General features: G+C 39.0%; 1 protein-coding gene and 1 gene segment (V, D, J or C); both read left to right on the forward strand.

The window, feature by feature from the left end:
• Positions 1-3,320: 3,320 nt before the first annotated feature.
• LOC148342935 (Ig kappa chain V region 4135-like) lies at positions 3,321-5,442 on the forward strand. The segment is given in 3 exon segments: positions 3,321-3,400; positions 3,768-4,058; positions 5,324-5,442. Coding segments are annotated over 3 exon segments (462 nt in total).
• LOC148342936 (uncharacterized) lies at positions 5,079-15,466 on the forward strand. The gene is made up of 14 exons (XM_088307233.1): positions 5,079-5,555; positions 6,396-6,686; positions 6,794-6,845; positions 7,355-7,437; positions 7,530-7,841; positions 8,160-8,229; positions 8,294-8,389; positions 9,302-9,460; positions 9,572-9,663; positions 10,008-10,175; positions 13,299-13,649; positions 14,509-14,535; positions 14,625-14,731; positions 15,367-15,466. Exons 1-14 carry the CDS (start codon positions 5,507-5,509, stop codon positions 15,388-15,390), a joined length of 1,881 nt encoding a protein of 626 aa, XP_088163359.1. The 5' UTR covers positions 5,079-5,506; the 3' UTR covers positions 15,391-15,466.
• The last annotated feature ends 793 nt before the right edge of the window (positions 15,467-16,259 follow it).

Raw genomic sequence — 16,259 nt, forward strand, 5'->3', positions numbered from 1 at the left:
AGATCCATATTTTTAATTTTTTTTTTTATTCGTCTGGTAGTGAATGAGTTAAATGAAAGTGAACAAAAGCATTACAACAATATATATGTCTTTTAAAAAACATATTTTGAAAACAAAACATTAACAAGGTTTATTCATTTAATTTTTTTCAAGTTCGGCGGGCCGGATTAAAATCTTTAACGGGCCGCATGTGGCCCCTTGGCCGTAAATAGCCCACGCCTGGGATAAGCCATGCTGCCAATTTAGCCGCCTTAGCTAACATTCGGTTGTAAATAATGCATTTAAATCCAGGTTCAGGGCATGTGGCCATTAGTGAGTATAGGTTTAATCAGCAACATTGGGATGGGGCGGGGTCCAGTGAAGACATTAAAATTCCACCAGGAGTTTGAACATGAACATCGCAGACAGTTCTCAATGCAAGAATTTGAACAATCGACATGTTATCTGGAACCCTGTTTGGTTTTTCTCACCGTACTGACTGATAGGCAGCCATGACCCGTCATCGGAGAGGGCCTTCTTCTGGCCCAGGTGTCGCTCTCCAACGCTGGTGATGCTGTGAGAAAGCGCTCCAGCATCCCCGCCTCGCCCGAAAGCCCCGAACGGGATCCCCAGCGAGCCTGCAGAGGGTCTTCCGGTGAGCGCCGCATTTCTTGTCTCAAACTTTAAGTCATGTCAATCTAATAGACACAGCCCGGAACCTAAACTTGAACCCTTCCAAGCCTTTGTATGATCACCATTCTAAACACACTATTACTATTCACGATGGAATATTTATATTTTTTAAAAAAGGGTTGGGAAAGGTGGCAGTGGCCTATGGGTGGGATTCCATGTTTTTCTTCCTGATCCTTTTTAGTTTTAGTATGTAACTGCTTATCCCTTCAATGTTTAAAAAAAACAAGTATTGTTTGCGCCATTTCACAAATGTTTCTATTTTTAATTCTCATGTTTGTGAGAAGAAATTATACTATTATTTTTCTTGTCTTTTGTAATTATTTTGATTTTTTTTTATTGAAATGTGTCAACGGTAGAGGGCGCAATTCTTTATTTACTGAAAGTGGTTTCTTTTTTGGGTTGAAAAAGAAATAAAGACGATGGCGGAGGAGCAACACGGTCATATTACCGTGCTTCGACCATCCGTGTTTGTTCACGCGTAAAAAGTTGTTTTTGAAGAGATTGAACGACGAAAACAAGAAGAAACTAAAGGAATCTAAAATAGCCTCTACAAGTACCTTTTAAGTTACGGTATATTGTTTTTTATGACACATCATGCAATTTTAAATACTCACGATATATACATCGTCAATTAAAAACAAGTTTTACAGTCCATGTTATTAAAAACTAAAACTCTATTAAATTATAAAAATTATTATATATATATATATATATATAAATTAAAAACTCTAAAATATTTTTTTCTAATCTCTTATATTACGGCCAGTCAGATGTTGAGCATCAATTACTAAAAAAAAAATAATTCAGTCTTGCTATTCATCATGAATAAAATGACAAAAAAGTGGCTTGGTCTGATGTCCAATCAGACATTGAGGATTATCTCTGAACAGGAAGCGTGTGTGTGGATGTGTGGAAAACATTTAATGTCTTTGGTCTTCCCAGCTCACACTTGTCGGCCATGTATGCTTTATCGTTGTTCTTGTTTGTACTTGTTTCTGTCCCCGTTGAGGCCGTCATCAGTAGAATCGACCAAATTCCCGCAGACGCCATCAAGGCGGTGGGCGACGACTTGTCCATGAGCTGCAACCATTCCAACCGACGGGGTTTGCACATGATCTGGTACAAGCAGACCTCTCTGGTCGCCGCCCTCACCCAGGTGGCCCGGACGGGCCTGAAAAATGTGGTGGAGGACGACGACTTGTACTGGCTGACGGGCGGCGCCGCTCACTCGTCCCTTGGCGTCACCCGCCTGCGGCCTTCCCAGAACAGGGTGGTGTACTTCTGCGCCGCCACGCAGACACACACCGCAGTGTGCGACCTCAAAGGCCCCGCCACAAAAACAGCATCCGTTGGCTTTGGTACACAGGTGTTTTTGTTTTTTGTTTGTGCCCTCGTTATATCACATTGGTTTTTAAGATGAAAATTTTCAAAAAATATTTTCCTTATTATTTTTAGAATTCATCATGTCGTTAAAAGGGAATCAAGATGATTGGAGTGGCTGACATTTAAACAAATCTTCCTTTTCCATGTCATTAAAAATGCCTTGCTAAACACTATGCCACTTAAAATAATTTGCCCTATAAATATATCTTCCAAAATATCTTGTCAATTGCTTTTTACTGTGGTTAACTTATTCTTACAAGTCACTGATTGAACGAACGTCAGAACCTTCTGATAGGTCAAAGAGAGTTTTCCCGCCAAAGCTCACTAGGAGGCAATAGAGGCACAAGATTCACCCCAATGCGAAGACGCTAAAACTATACTGATGATAAATATTTTGGTGTAATTTTTAAAGGTGCAGATGGAAATTTCAATACATTGTTTATTAATTAATACAATATTTTTATTAATGCACTTTATTAACAACAAAAAGTCACAAAATAAAAAATATAATTTATTTTTATTTTTTATAATTATGACCATACAAGTCTCATGAAAATTTGGTTGCTCATGCTCATGTTATTTGCTTAAGGAAAATTAATTTATATATATATATATATATATTAGTGCTGTCAAGTGATTAATTTTTTTTTAACTAATTAATCACAAAAAAATTCCGTGATTAATCACATTTTTCAACTACTATTTTTTGTGAAGCTTATAACAGATATTTACTTGAATAATATCTTGTAATTCATGCAAAATCACCAAATATGAAGTATATTTAATTCAAAGACTGTTCTAATAGCTTTCTTGGATTCTTGAATACGATCTAAATGGAGACATCTTTGCAGACATTGATTTTCAAAACTGCCCACAAGCACCACACACACTGCAGCAGTGTTGGTTTGCAAGGCCCAGTGGTAATTTAAACACTGTGTTTTGTTCTGAGACGTGCTAAAGACAGCTAATATGGCACAATATTTGCAAAGTATGCAAATAATTCTTTTAAGTAAATCAAACTGAGTTAACTGAGTTGAAATACTTAACTGAGTTAACTTTTTTTGGATTAATTACCTGAGTTAATGCTTTAATTTTGACAGCCCTAATATAAATAAATAAATAAATATGTGTATGTGTGCATATGCACAAAATGAAATGAAATACAATAGAATTGTATTAAAATGAATCGCCTTTTAAGGGGTTAAAAGAAGCTGCGAGCCACCGGGTTCTTAGCCAATCATCTTACGTTGCCTGCCGCTCTTCGTCAGAGGAGACAATAGAGAGCCAGGAGACATGACGTTCTTCTTGTTGCTGAGCATCGCTGCCAGCGTTACTTTGCTGTCAGGTAACATTCGCCATCATTGACACAGTTGCATTATGCTAAGCTTTAGTTTTTTGTTTGTTTTTTTAAATCTCTTCTTCAGGACTGAAACTGCATATGTGTGAGTGTATGTTTATATATATATATATATATATATATATATATATATATATATATATATATATATATATATATACACATTAGGTCCAACAAAGATTAAATTGTATTTTTCCAACAGAGTTCATGTTAGGTTCACGGAAGAATCCCAAAGGTCTTTGCGGAATACAAAATTGTACACAAAATGAAAACAATTTTAGCTTTGTTGAGTTCAAAATTAAAAAAAAAAAAAAAAAAGCATCCATTTGATGAATTTTGTGTTTTCTCCTTTCAGGACAACGTGTCACACAGACTCCCACCGACATCATCACGACAGTGGGCCACTCGGCCACACTTGCGTGTTTTCACATAATGACGAGCTATGACCAGATGATCTGGTACCGACAGAATGGTGTCGGCATGCAGCTCATCGGGTATATGTACTACCGAACGGCCACGATGGAGCCTGGCGAAGATAACGTGAAGCTGGAGGGCAACGCCCAATCTGGCGAAACGTGCAAAATGACCATCCTCGAGCTGCGCCCCAACAGCAGCGCTACTTATTATTGTGTGGCTAGCTACCACGGTGCAGTGTCATGCTAAATGATTAAGTCATAAACTTTATCACACACGCAATGAAAACCACAAAAATCCACCACGCACCTGCATCAAACCATTCCAAGCACTCTTATTCGAGTGGGAGGATCATCCGGTGGTTGCTAACTTGCCACCAGACGTGTACGATAAATTTGTTCAAGATAAGTTTGTTAAAGATCACAAAAAAACTACATTAGGTTCATTTGGGACTAAATTGACTTTATCAAACTTAACGTACATGATTATGTTAGCATCAAAGTCGCTGCAAAGTGAAAACGCAGAATAATTTCTCAATACAACACATATTTCAAGATAATTGCTGAAAATGTGTCGAGATTGAGGATTACGTAGATATAGCGTTATGCTAACCATGTCAGTTTTTCTGATTTAGTTTTGCGTAAGCTCTCACTAGCTAGTGAGCGCTACAGCTTTTCATGCCCGATACCTAGCCAGCTAGATCCTGCCAGATTGTCCAACCAATTGTCTTTGGTGTTAAAGTAAGCACTTTAAGTGCATCGAAGAATCAAAATCATTTTCAATGTTGACAGAAACATATCCGATAGTTTAGGTGAAGACGAAATAATGTTCGATGTTTACGAAAAACACGGACATTACGTTCGTTGATGACTGAATTGTCTTTGATGTTAATAAATACAGTCGTCAAACTCGGTGTTTAAAATTGTGTCTAGTGTGTATCCGTGTGTGCAGGCGTGCACGCATGTGTGTGTGTGTGTCATGAATCTCACTGAGTTGCTTTGAACCAATCAGAAGACGGAAAAGTGCTGACGTCACGTTCCAGCAGTTTTTGTTTATTGGATCTGCAATCTAATTGTTTCCGATTCTTGAAAAAAAACTATTTTGCAGTCGTTCAGAGGAGGATGAGCTGGAAAAATATTCAATAGAATTTCGACGAGTGCCTTTTATAGGTCGCCTCTCATTGAGCGGCGAAGGCTCGCGAGGTTAGCTGATGTTGAAATCGAAAGCGTAAAAAAAAACAAAAAAAAAAACAGCCTACGTCCAAGGATAGCTCGACCTCTTCGTTTCCACACCGGCATCTGCAAGTTCACCAACATCTTGCGAAACTGACGGGACGTCGGGACCTCGGCATAAACGTCCACAAGATCCTCAAAACCCCGAGGTAAAACAATGTTGACCACACGCCTAAACGATAGCTAACGAGGGCGTTAGCAACGTTAGCCAAACGATGGATTTGCAAGGAGATTTTGAACAAGTTCAAAGTTTCCTCGTGATCAGGAAAGCTATATGCGAACACGGATGTGATGTTCGAGGAAACCCAAAAGTCGCCGGCCTTGCAAGGGGTTAAAGGAGGTCACGAGCCGCTGAGTGGCAGCCAATCAGCTTGCTTGGGCTGATGCTCTTTTATCAGGTAAGTTGCGAGTGGAGATCATAGCGACCTCAAGCGAAGCAGACGACGTGATGTTCCTCTTGTTGCTGAGCATTGCTGCCAGCGCTATTCTGCTCTCAGGTAACGACGTCAACACGTCAATACAATGCTAAACTCATTTTTTAATCGCTCTTTCAGGACTAGAAATGTGTTATGTTTGATCAATCCAACACTTATGAATGTTTTTTTGGGGGGGGGGTTTGTTTGTTTTGTTTTATTTTAACGAAAATGTAAACGTTAGGTCCGTCAACGTCCAAATGGTCTCCGATGTTTATGACGGATACGTTAGGTTATTTCTGGGGTGTGCAAACGTTTTGATTGGCGGGCCGCAATGGGTTGTAAAATTTGTCCGAGGGGCCGGATGGAGTGTTTTGGTCACCTCACCTCATCGGAGAAAAAAAAATACATTTAAATTTAAATGAAAATGAACAAAAGCATGACAACAATATATCTGTCTTTGAAAACCGCAGCATTTAGAGAATAAAACATCAACAAGGTTTATTCATTTAATTTTTTTCAAGTTCGGCGGGCCGGATTAAAGCGTTTAACGGGCCGCATGTGGCCCCCAGGCCGTAGTTTGCCCACCCCTGGATTATTTGAAGGTTTGAAGAAAAATCATAAACTAACTCACTAAATAGCCTTTAAAGTTGACCAAAATGTTAATTTTACATTTCTCAGAGAGTCGAAATAGTTTCCTATGTTTACGGCAAAATAAAATTGTGTCAAATTCACCTGACACTCTAATTCATCTTCGCTGTTTACAAAATTTTAGGGAAATGTTTCCTCTTTATTGAAAAACTATATTTGAGGATTCCGAAAACGTGCATAAGATTTGGTGCAGACTGGACAAAAAAATTTATTAGTTCTGTTGACTTTGTTTCACAACACAAAATCATTTATTTTTTTATTTTTTTCTTTCAGGACTGGATGTCATACAAAGTCCCGCCAACATCATCCAGGCAGTGGGCCAGACGGCCACGCTTGAGTGTTCTCACAACATACCGAGCTACAACCGCATGCTGTGGTACCGGCAGCACGGCGTGGGCATGCAGTTCATCGGGACCCTGTACGCCAAAACGCACTTGTTGGAGGATGGCGAGGAGGGTGTGAAGTTGGAGGGCAACGCAAACACTGGCGAATCGGGAAAGATGATCATCCCCGACCTGCGCCCGAACAGCAGCGCCCTTTATTATTGTGCAGCTAGTTCCCACGGTGCCGTGTTGTGCTAAATGATCAAGTCAAAAGCCTTATCAGACACATTTCTCATCATGTTCCTGAACCCGTTTTATCACCATGCACCTGGATCCAACCATTTCGAGCGCTATTAGAACGAGAGATTCATCCAGCGGTTGCTAACCTGACGCCAGACATGTAAGATAACATTGAATCGTCTTGAGTCAGACGTGGGCAAACTATGGCCCGGGGGCCACATGTGGCCCGTCAAACGTTTTAATCCGGCCCGCCGAACTTGAAAAAAAATAAAATTAATAAAACTTGTTAATGTTTTTTTTTTCTAAATACTGTGTATTTTTTTCAAAGACATATATTGTTGTAATGCTAGTGTTCACTTTCATTTAAAATAAAATGTATTTTTTTTCTCCGATGAGGTGAGGTTACCAAAACACTCCATCCATCTGCTCCTGGTCCGGCCCCTCTGTCAAATTTGAGAACCCGTTGTGGCCCGGCAATCAAAAAGTTTGCCCACCCCTGCTCTTGAGTGTGCTTCGTCTTCCGCGCCTTATGTGTTAATGACAAAATCATCATCGACGCTTACGAAAGCACCGCCTGAAAAAGTCTGCAGTTGTTCCAGCTGGTGTAAAGCTTTTTTTGCACTTCCTGGATTGTGCCCGTGTCACTTCCTGTCTGACTTCCTGCAACAGAAAGCGTCTACTCGGCCACATTTTGAGTATGAAGCCACAACATCAGCTCATTATCTTCATGGTCAACCTGGTCTGGATGACGGGTGCGTTCCGCCTCCCCACCCCCTCATCGCCATTTGACGGATGTTTTGTGCTTTTAAGCAACGGGTGACATGACGCATTTGTGTCTTTTCAGGGGTACGGTCGAGTGAAGACGTGAGGGTCTCCCAGACCCCCCGTGATGTTTTCGGGAATGCAAACGATGGCTTTGTCACGCTCAGCTTCACGCACACGCTCACCAACTGCGACACCATCCAGTGGTACAGGCGGGTGTCTGGCGACACCCGATCCTTGGAGCTGGTGGCACTGGTCAACTACCAGAAGACTTGGGTAGAGCTGCCCTTCAGGGCTCGTGTTAATGTGAGCGGCGACGGCAGGATGGCGGCACACCTCCGCATCATGGTGCACAGGCCCATTGATGACGGCGGCCATTTTTTCGCCATCGCCAGTACACACGGCCTCGAAGGGGCCCGACGGTGCCCCACAAAAACCTTCTCGAAAAGACAGAAGCCACTTGACACACTTCCATTTGGATGTCACTTCAAAAGTGCACAAGAGTAAAACCCCTCGCTATTTGCAAGGGTTAGGGACTCCTGATTTGACTAGCAAAATTGTGATTTATTAATGGAATAAGATTCCCTCTTCCAAAGTTTCATAAAAGCGAGACCAGAAGTCACCGAGACAAGACCTCACCTAATTTTGTGTTCACTGTACTTTTAGTAAATGCTGCGCAAAATGTAGTTTCATTGACAACGTGGCCTTTCAGTTCCTCAGGGCTCCTTCCTCGGGCCCATATCGTTGTCAATAAGACAAGGGAAGGCCACCAAAATTGCTGAGTAACACTGGCAAAGCACTTTTGCGGGAGATAACGATTGGCAATCTGTTGATTGGCTGCCGCAGACAAGTTGACGATGTTGACAAGAGTGACGACAAAAGTGGGAGGGATGCAAGGGGAGTCAGAGATTTAAATGCGGACGACGACATTTATAATGACAAGTTTTTGTTTTTCAGATACTCAACATCGCAAAATTTGGAAATAAATATTTTTCGAATTTGCATCGCTTTTCGGATTAAACGAACCAATGTTATTTTATTATCAGGCTTTTAATATTATTGCTATTTTACAAATTGTATTCATCTCCAATTATTTCATTTTCCTTTTGCAATTGCGTGTTTTTAATGCTAATTCTTTCGGTTTTAATATAAAAAAAATGTGAGACTATAATTGAATCATCGTTTCGATTGGATGCAAGGGGTTGAGTATGTGTTAGTGCGTGCAACCCCAGCTCAGCTTCTTTTCTTGGCTGCACACAAATAGCAGCGGCAACCCTGGAGAGATGCATGGCGAGATATGATCGGCAGGTGAGGGCGATGAGGGGGACGAGGGGGAGAGGGTTAGCGAAAACCATGAAAAAGCACCATACAGGTTTTTGCACAAAGCGTACACACTGTGTATACAGGGGGCCACGGTGATACAAGCCCATAGAAGCGCCGTACAAAAACCTCCATCGCAAACATCATCGCCATCAGACATGATACGATGGACGACTCACGATTAATCAGAATACCGTGTTTCAACTCTTGGGAGTGCAAAGAACATAATGCAAAGAAAATGTGTGACAATGTCCATGTCAGGAAATAAATACATTATGGGAAAAAAAATTTGTATGGAACTTGAACAAGGAGAGCGTTGTTCAGGGACCTTTGGACTCGTGTGGTTCTGATTCTTTCTTGGGTGCAGGAACAAAGTTAACCATTCTAAGTAAGCCAATGGCGTCCTTGGCAAGAATGAAAAGCGGCCCAAAAATTATTCTGAAACGGAACTTAATGAGTCGTGTTGTTCAGGTTTTGTTTGGAGCATATGACAGTTGCGCTGTGATTATTCTGGTTCTGGTGACTTTAACACAGGAACAACGTTTTCCAGTTCAGTATCAGGAATACGGGAAAACTGTTTGCATATGACGCCAAAAGAGGGGGGAGAGTTCAGTACAATACAGTGTTGTTTGTTGCACTGTTCAACTGTACTGGCGCATCTGCTACTGAGCCTCTCTTTGGCACAGGAACAAGGTTGACAGTTGTAGGTAAGAGTCAGAAACAATTAAGCCAATGTCAGGAAATTCAAACCTTTCTGAATTTCCCGGAAAAAACAAAGTTTTTATGTGAAACTTTATGCGGTAGCAAATTAGTGGTTTCATGTATCAGGCAGCTACAGTGTGACAGTTACGCGGCTGAAGTTTTCTTTGGAGCAGGAACAAGGTTGACGGTTCTAGGTAAGCCTCAGGGAGGAGGAGCAAAGGAATTTAATAGGTTTCTGAATTCACCCGAAAAAAAGGTTTTTATATGAAACTAAAGTGGCATGAGTTGTTACGGGGGTTTTGTGTATCGTCCAGATGTATTGTGATACTACTTGTGCCTTATTTTGGTGCAGGAACAAGGTTGACGGTTCTTGGTAAGTCATGTGACGAAAGCAATGTCAGGAAAACGATTTTCATACGAAGCGCAAATGTCGGGAAATAAGTCATTGCGGGTTGTTTTAGTTCTGGGACCGCTGCACTGTGACAGAGGTGATAACGTTTTCTTTGGCGCCGGAACAAGGTTAACTGTTCTCGGTAAGTCGCAAGAACAGGTCAATGTCAAATATGTTCAGGCTTCCCAAGGAAACACAGATCCCAAATTGTGAAAATGAGTGGTCTTGTTGCAGGTTGCTTTTTGTGTGCTAGACCGCTACACTATGACACCTCTCCTGCTTTTTTTGGCGCAGGAACAAGGTTAACTGGTAAAGGTAAGGAACAATATAGTTGAGGAAAAAAATTTTTTTTTGTATTTTATTTCATTTATTTTTTTCTGAAACTAAAGTGGTGGAAAATAAGCAGTTGTGGGTTGTTTTGCGTACTACTGTAGACGGCTGCACTGCGAATGAAGTTTTCGATAGTGCAGGAACAAGATTGACAGGAATTTGTCACAAAAACAGCTTTATATGAACATCGCTGGATTACTTCGGGTGATGTTGACTGAACTGCAGTTTTGTTGGCAAAGATGATTTTAATTGACTCAAAGAAAAGTCAATTCTAACATGTCCGTAAGTGAAAATCATCCTCATTCTGTGCATTTTTGGGAAAACGCTTACTAAAAGCACTGACGTCAGTTCATTGAAGACAAAATCACATTTGATGTTTATGAAAACACACACCAAAATGGATGTGGCATTCAAACTTGTCAACAACTTAAAGAAAAAGTTTTTGGGAACACGCAAAATTGTCTGATGTGTAAGAAATTGAACGTTAGGTGTATCCGAAATCCTAAATTGTCATTCCTGTACAAAAACATCTTTGGTTCTTTGTTGACTAAACGTTCCGAAAAAGTTCTGAAAAAGGTTTGGTGAAGACTCCAAATCAATTTTGTTGTTTTAAAAACATGTGTGCTCGTTCGGTTAAAATATTTTACCAAAAATTAGTGCTGACACGCGATGACATTTTCTAACTAATTCATCTAAAAAAAAATACATAATTAATTGCGATTAATCACCTTTTTTGCTACTATTTTTGTGAGACTTTTAACATGTATTTTCTTGAATAATTGTAATTAATGCCAAATCACCAAATATGAAGTGTGTGAGATCCTTCAATGCGATCTAAATTGAGTCATCTTTACAGGATTTTTTTTTTTTTTTTTTTTTTTAGAAACAATTCTCAAAACTACAGTCCATTTAGTTGTAAGCACCGCACTCCAGCAGTGTTGCTTTGCAAGGCCAAGTTTTGTTCTGAGATCATGTGCTAAAGATGTACAGCTTATTTGGAAATTGGCTTAAAGTTATGCAAATTCGTGTTTAAAAAAAAAAAAAAACTGAGTTAACCGAGTTAAAATATTTAATCGCGTTAATTTAAAAAAAAAATTTAATCTTGATTTAACGCTTTCATTTTGACAGCCCTAAAAATTAGGTTCGGTCATCAAAAGACTAAATCACATTTGATTAATCAATTTGTTAGGTAATGGAAATGGAAAAAAAAATAATTATAATATATATATATATATATATATACATATATGGAATTTACGAAAAGCGGAGGTAAAACGGATGCGTGACTTTTTATAAAATTGTATGTTAGGTTGTTGTTCTTCTGCTGCTCTTCTGATTTACTGAAGATCTTGGACAGGCTAAGGCGAAGTCTTCATTGAAGGCAAATTGCCGTGTCTTATCCAAAAGTTCAAAAATTATTTTAAGGGCGTCAGCGTCAGGAAGGACAATGTCGCTTTAAAGGCCTGCGTTAGTCAGAAATAAGAGCTGAGAAGGTGGAGAGGTTTCTGTGGTGGCTCGGCGTCGCTGTGCTCGTACGACAGAGCTTTTTTCGGTGCGGGAACCAAACTCACTGTTTTAGGTAAGAAATACGCAGACTTACGGCTCTAAACGGATGTGTTGCATCACTTCGAAGGTTTTGTTTGACCAAATGGCGAGAATTGTTGATTTCATTTCCATCGAGGAGCGTTAACTTGGGTAACGTGAATTCTGAAGTCGGTTCAATGGGTCTGACGTGAAGATTTAACTTGTAGAGTTTTGGCTCTGCGCCTTTCTTTTCCTTTTTTGCTCATGAAATCATTTTCCTTTTGATGTAATCTCAAGTAGATCGTAGATTTTGTCATTCGCTTTTACTTCGTACTTGACTTTCAAAAATCAGCAGAAAATGGTTTATTTCTGTTTTTGGGGGAAAAAAGTTTGTGTATTTTATTCTATCCACATTATTTTACAAAAATATCTTCGGCGTGTCAGAATTAATGACTTTGAGGGCAGAAAATCGTCTTTGATGCTTATTAAAAACTTCTATTTGGTTTGGTGAAAACTGAAATCATCTCCAATGTTCATGAATTAACATACGCTAGCTTCATTGAAGTCTTTTAATTGTCTTTGATGCTAACAAAACCATGGTCAGCACTCAACTTCATTTCTAGCACACGACGGGGAAAAAAAGTTAAATATTGGCTAGAAATCCCCTTTGACGTTTACAAGAAAATTCAGGTGACAATCGAGGACTCGAATCTATATTAATAATTGATAACAAAACCTACAATAGTTCATTGAAGAACTCAAGGGGTCTTTGATGTTTGTGAAGAGTCTTTTGTTAGCAAAGACGAATTAAAGACTAAATCATCTTTCATGTTTTCGTAAAGACATACTTCGGTTCAAGGAAAACCAAATAGTCTTGTCAATTCACTGAAAACTATGACATTATTAAAATCACAAAGACAAGTGAAATGGCCTTATTGTTTACAGCGCGTACGTTATTTGGAGACTTTAAATCAAGACGTTAGTTAATTCAAGACGATAGTCTTTCATATACCTCAAAATGACGTACGTTAGTTTGTTGAAGCCTTTTGAGGGTCTTTGATGTGAGCAAAACACATTTGTTAATTTAACTCAAGTTGTCCAAGGTATGGCTTGAGGGCTATTTGCGACCCACCATCCATTTTTTTGTGGCCCGCGGCATATGCTAAACAGAAACTTTTGACATGACGTTATCGAAAAAAAAAAAAAAGTGGTGTGATTAGGGTGTACGGAAACTTGATTGATTCATTGCTATTTCTGACCTTGCATATTTCTATTTTTCTGTATGCGGCCCTCAGGAGAAAAAACTTTAAGTTAAAACTAGTGGTCTTTGATGTTATCAAAAACACTGAATTTGTTGAAGACTGTAACTCATCCTTGAAATTAACAAAAACATGTTCATGATTTTGTTGAAGGCTAAATCCTATTTGAAGTTCACAAAAACACCTACGTTAGGTCTGCTGAAAATTGAAAAACCATGTTCGCTAGTTCCGTAAAGACTGAACCATCTTTGGTATAAATGAAAAGCAATGCGACGTTGTCTTTTTTTATGAAATGATTGTTGATACTTGTGTTGACTCCCCACAGAACCAAACGCCAAAATCACGGCGCCCAAGGTGACGTTATTCCCGCCTTCGGAGCACGAGTGCACCAACGAGCATGTCAATGATGCCCAGAAGAAGACGCTGGTCTGCGCCGCCACCGACTTCTACCCCGACCACGTCAGCGTGACCTGGATGGTGGACGGCCAGAAGAGGGAAAAGGGCGTGGCTACGGACCCCGAGGCCCAGCGGCGAGGGTCCAGCTACATCCTCACCAGCAGGCTCAGGGTCCTGGCGCGCGAATGGTCGCACGGGAGCCGCAAATTCGACTGCATCGTGACGTTTTTCAATGGGCAGAAATATGTCAACGTTTCCGATTCCATCAGCGGCAACCATGGTGACTTCATCTTCTTTTCCACTCAAAAATTTTCAAAAACATGTGCAATGACTGAAGACCACATGGTCGTTGATGTGCACAAAAATCTCGTATGTTCGATTTTGGGATGCCTAAATCGCCTTTGAGTTGTAATGGCAAAGACTGTTAATCATCTTTGATGTTTCCGAAAAACTACATTTGGTTTATCAGTCTCAAAATCATCTTTGATGTTTACAAAAACTGAAAATGGACTGAAAGACACGACATCGTCTTTGACGCTAACTTTATTGATAACGCTCCTTCTCATTGTTATGAAGAAAAATGTAATTGCCTTTGATCTTTACTGAACATTAGGATAATTGAGGGCTGTAATTTGTCTTTGATGCTTCTAAAAAATGCATGTTAGTTTTCAAAATTTGGATTTAATGTTTAAAAAAGATTTTACATCCAGGTGACGCACAACGTAAAGGTCCTTTTCTTATACGTCTTATACGTTTATACAAATGCACATTAGTTTCATCAAAGACTGCATATCAATTTTGTTGTTTTCAAAACACCAACATTAGGTTAAGTGAGGACTATAAATCATCTTTGACGTTCACCAAAAATTTAATTGGTTAATTACAATCTGTAAATTCTTTGATGTTGACAAAATCATACTAATTTGTCGGGGGGGAAAAAAAATCATCTTTGATGGTTGTGAAATGCTGTTCCGAAATCATTTAAATTATCTTAGATGTTAAGAAAATCATGTATGCTGAGTTCTCAGACAATTTCTTACGACGTCTTTGATGTTTTGAAATGCGAAATCACAACTGTTCGGCTGATTGACAACCCTTTGTCTTTGATGATGATAATGACTTTCTGGTCCTCTCTCTAGGTTCTGCTGAAGTGGAACACAGCCGAGGTAATTGATTTTATTTTTAATTTTTACGTTTAGTCAAAGCGCCTGAGAAGGTGATGTCGCTCAACGCCGTCCCGTCTTTTGTCCTCCAGAGAGTTTCCTGAGGTTGACGCAGAGTGCCAAGCTGTCGTACGGCGTCCTAATCGCCAAAAGCTGCATCTACGCCGCCTTTGTGGCCTTCCTGCTGTGGCGGCTCAGGGTTGGTTGCGGGCACGAATGTCTTTTCGGGGGGGGAGGGGACACATTTGTTAGCTTAAATGCAAACTAAAATGTTTTAATATGTTTTAACATGTACAGCTTCCTTCCGGAAAACGTGTCTTTGATATTTATGAAACCAAAACTCAACCATGGAAAAGAAAAATCACTTTTGATGTTGAGGAAAACCAAATTTAGGTCATCTTTGACGTTTTCAGAAACACACGTTAAGTTCACTAAAGCTCCAAATTGTCTTTGATGTTCAGAAAAACATGTTAAGCTAATTGAGGGCTAGATCGTCACTGGACGACACCGTCTTTGATGTTTACCAAAACATACCGTAGGTTGGAGATTTACAAAACTTGACAATCATTTTGATGCGAGCACAAACACATGCAAAAGGTTCATTGACTCATTCACTACCAGCCGAGTTAAAAAAAAAAAAGGGGGGGATCTTGGACGTCTTTAGCCGTCAATGGCAGTGAATGAGTTAAAGACTCTAACCGCCTTTGATATTTACAACAAAAAAAACCCCATGCGTGGTTAACTAGACTTGACTCGAGACAATCTTCAATGTTTACAAAATGTTTTTCATTCAGTAAGCAAGATTGACTTCATTTTTCTCATTGTTGGTTGCAGGTGTCATCTGGGAAAAAACACTAAAGGCGGATTGACTTTTTCTTGTATTTTTCTCTTTTTTTTAATTCACTTGTTCAATAAAAATATTATTCTGCAACAACAGTGTGCTGTGCTTGCCTTTGAATTGAAGTCAACTGATTGATTTATATTGATTTATATTGATTTGACTGATTGATACCACATCAGATTTTAATGAAACTATTCTGGTTTGTATAACTGGGGTGGCCCAGCGTGTTTCAGCATTGGTCTGGTTGCGAGATAAGGTGCTGTTTGTTTGTTTGTTTGTTTTTTTAAAGAAATGACCATGCATACTAAGGCCCCTATTTTTTATTCATTTATTTATTAATCAATTTATTTAGTCATTTATTTATTTTTAAAGAAATTACCATGTATAGTAAGGCGCTTTTTAAAATGTATTTTATTTTATTATTTTTTTTAAATAAATGACCGTGTATAGTAAGGCGCTTTTCTAAAAATGTATTTTATTTTTTTTAAGAAATGACAAAGGCGCTTTTTTCTTTTTAAAGAAATGACCATATATACTAAGGCGCTTTTAAAAATTAATTAAATTAATTTTTTTAAAGAAATGACCATGTATAGTAATTCGCTTTTTTCTTTTTTTTTTTTTTTTAAGAAATGACCATATATACAAAGACGCTTTTTAAAATGTGTTTTATTTTAGTAATTTTTTTAAAAGAAATGATCGTGTATAGTAAGGTCCTTTTATTTATTTATTTATTTATTTATTTTAAGAAATGACCATATAGAGTAAGACACTTTTTTTTGGCCACATCAGATTTTGTTTAAAATAGTTTTTTGGGGATACCTAGCGTGTCCTAGTATTATTCCCTGGCACTGGTCTGGTAGTAGGATAATGAAAAATGATTTTATTT

Source organism: Idiotropiscis lumnitzeri, chromosome 1 (assembly GCF_059441095.1).
Source record: "Idiotropiscis lumnitzeri isolate Australia: NSW breed Sydney's pygmy pipehorse chromosome 1, RoL_Ilum_1.0, whole genome shotgun sequence".
Lineage (NCBI taxonomy): Eukaryota > Metazoa > Chordata > Actinopteri > Syngnathiformes > Syngnathidae > Idiotropiscis > Idiotropiscis lumnitzeri.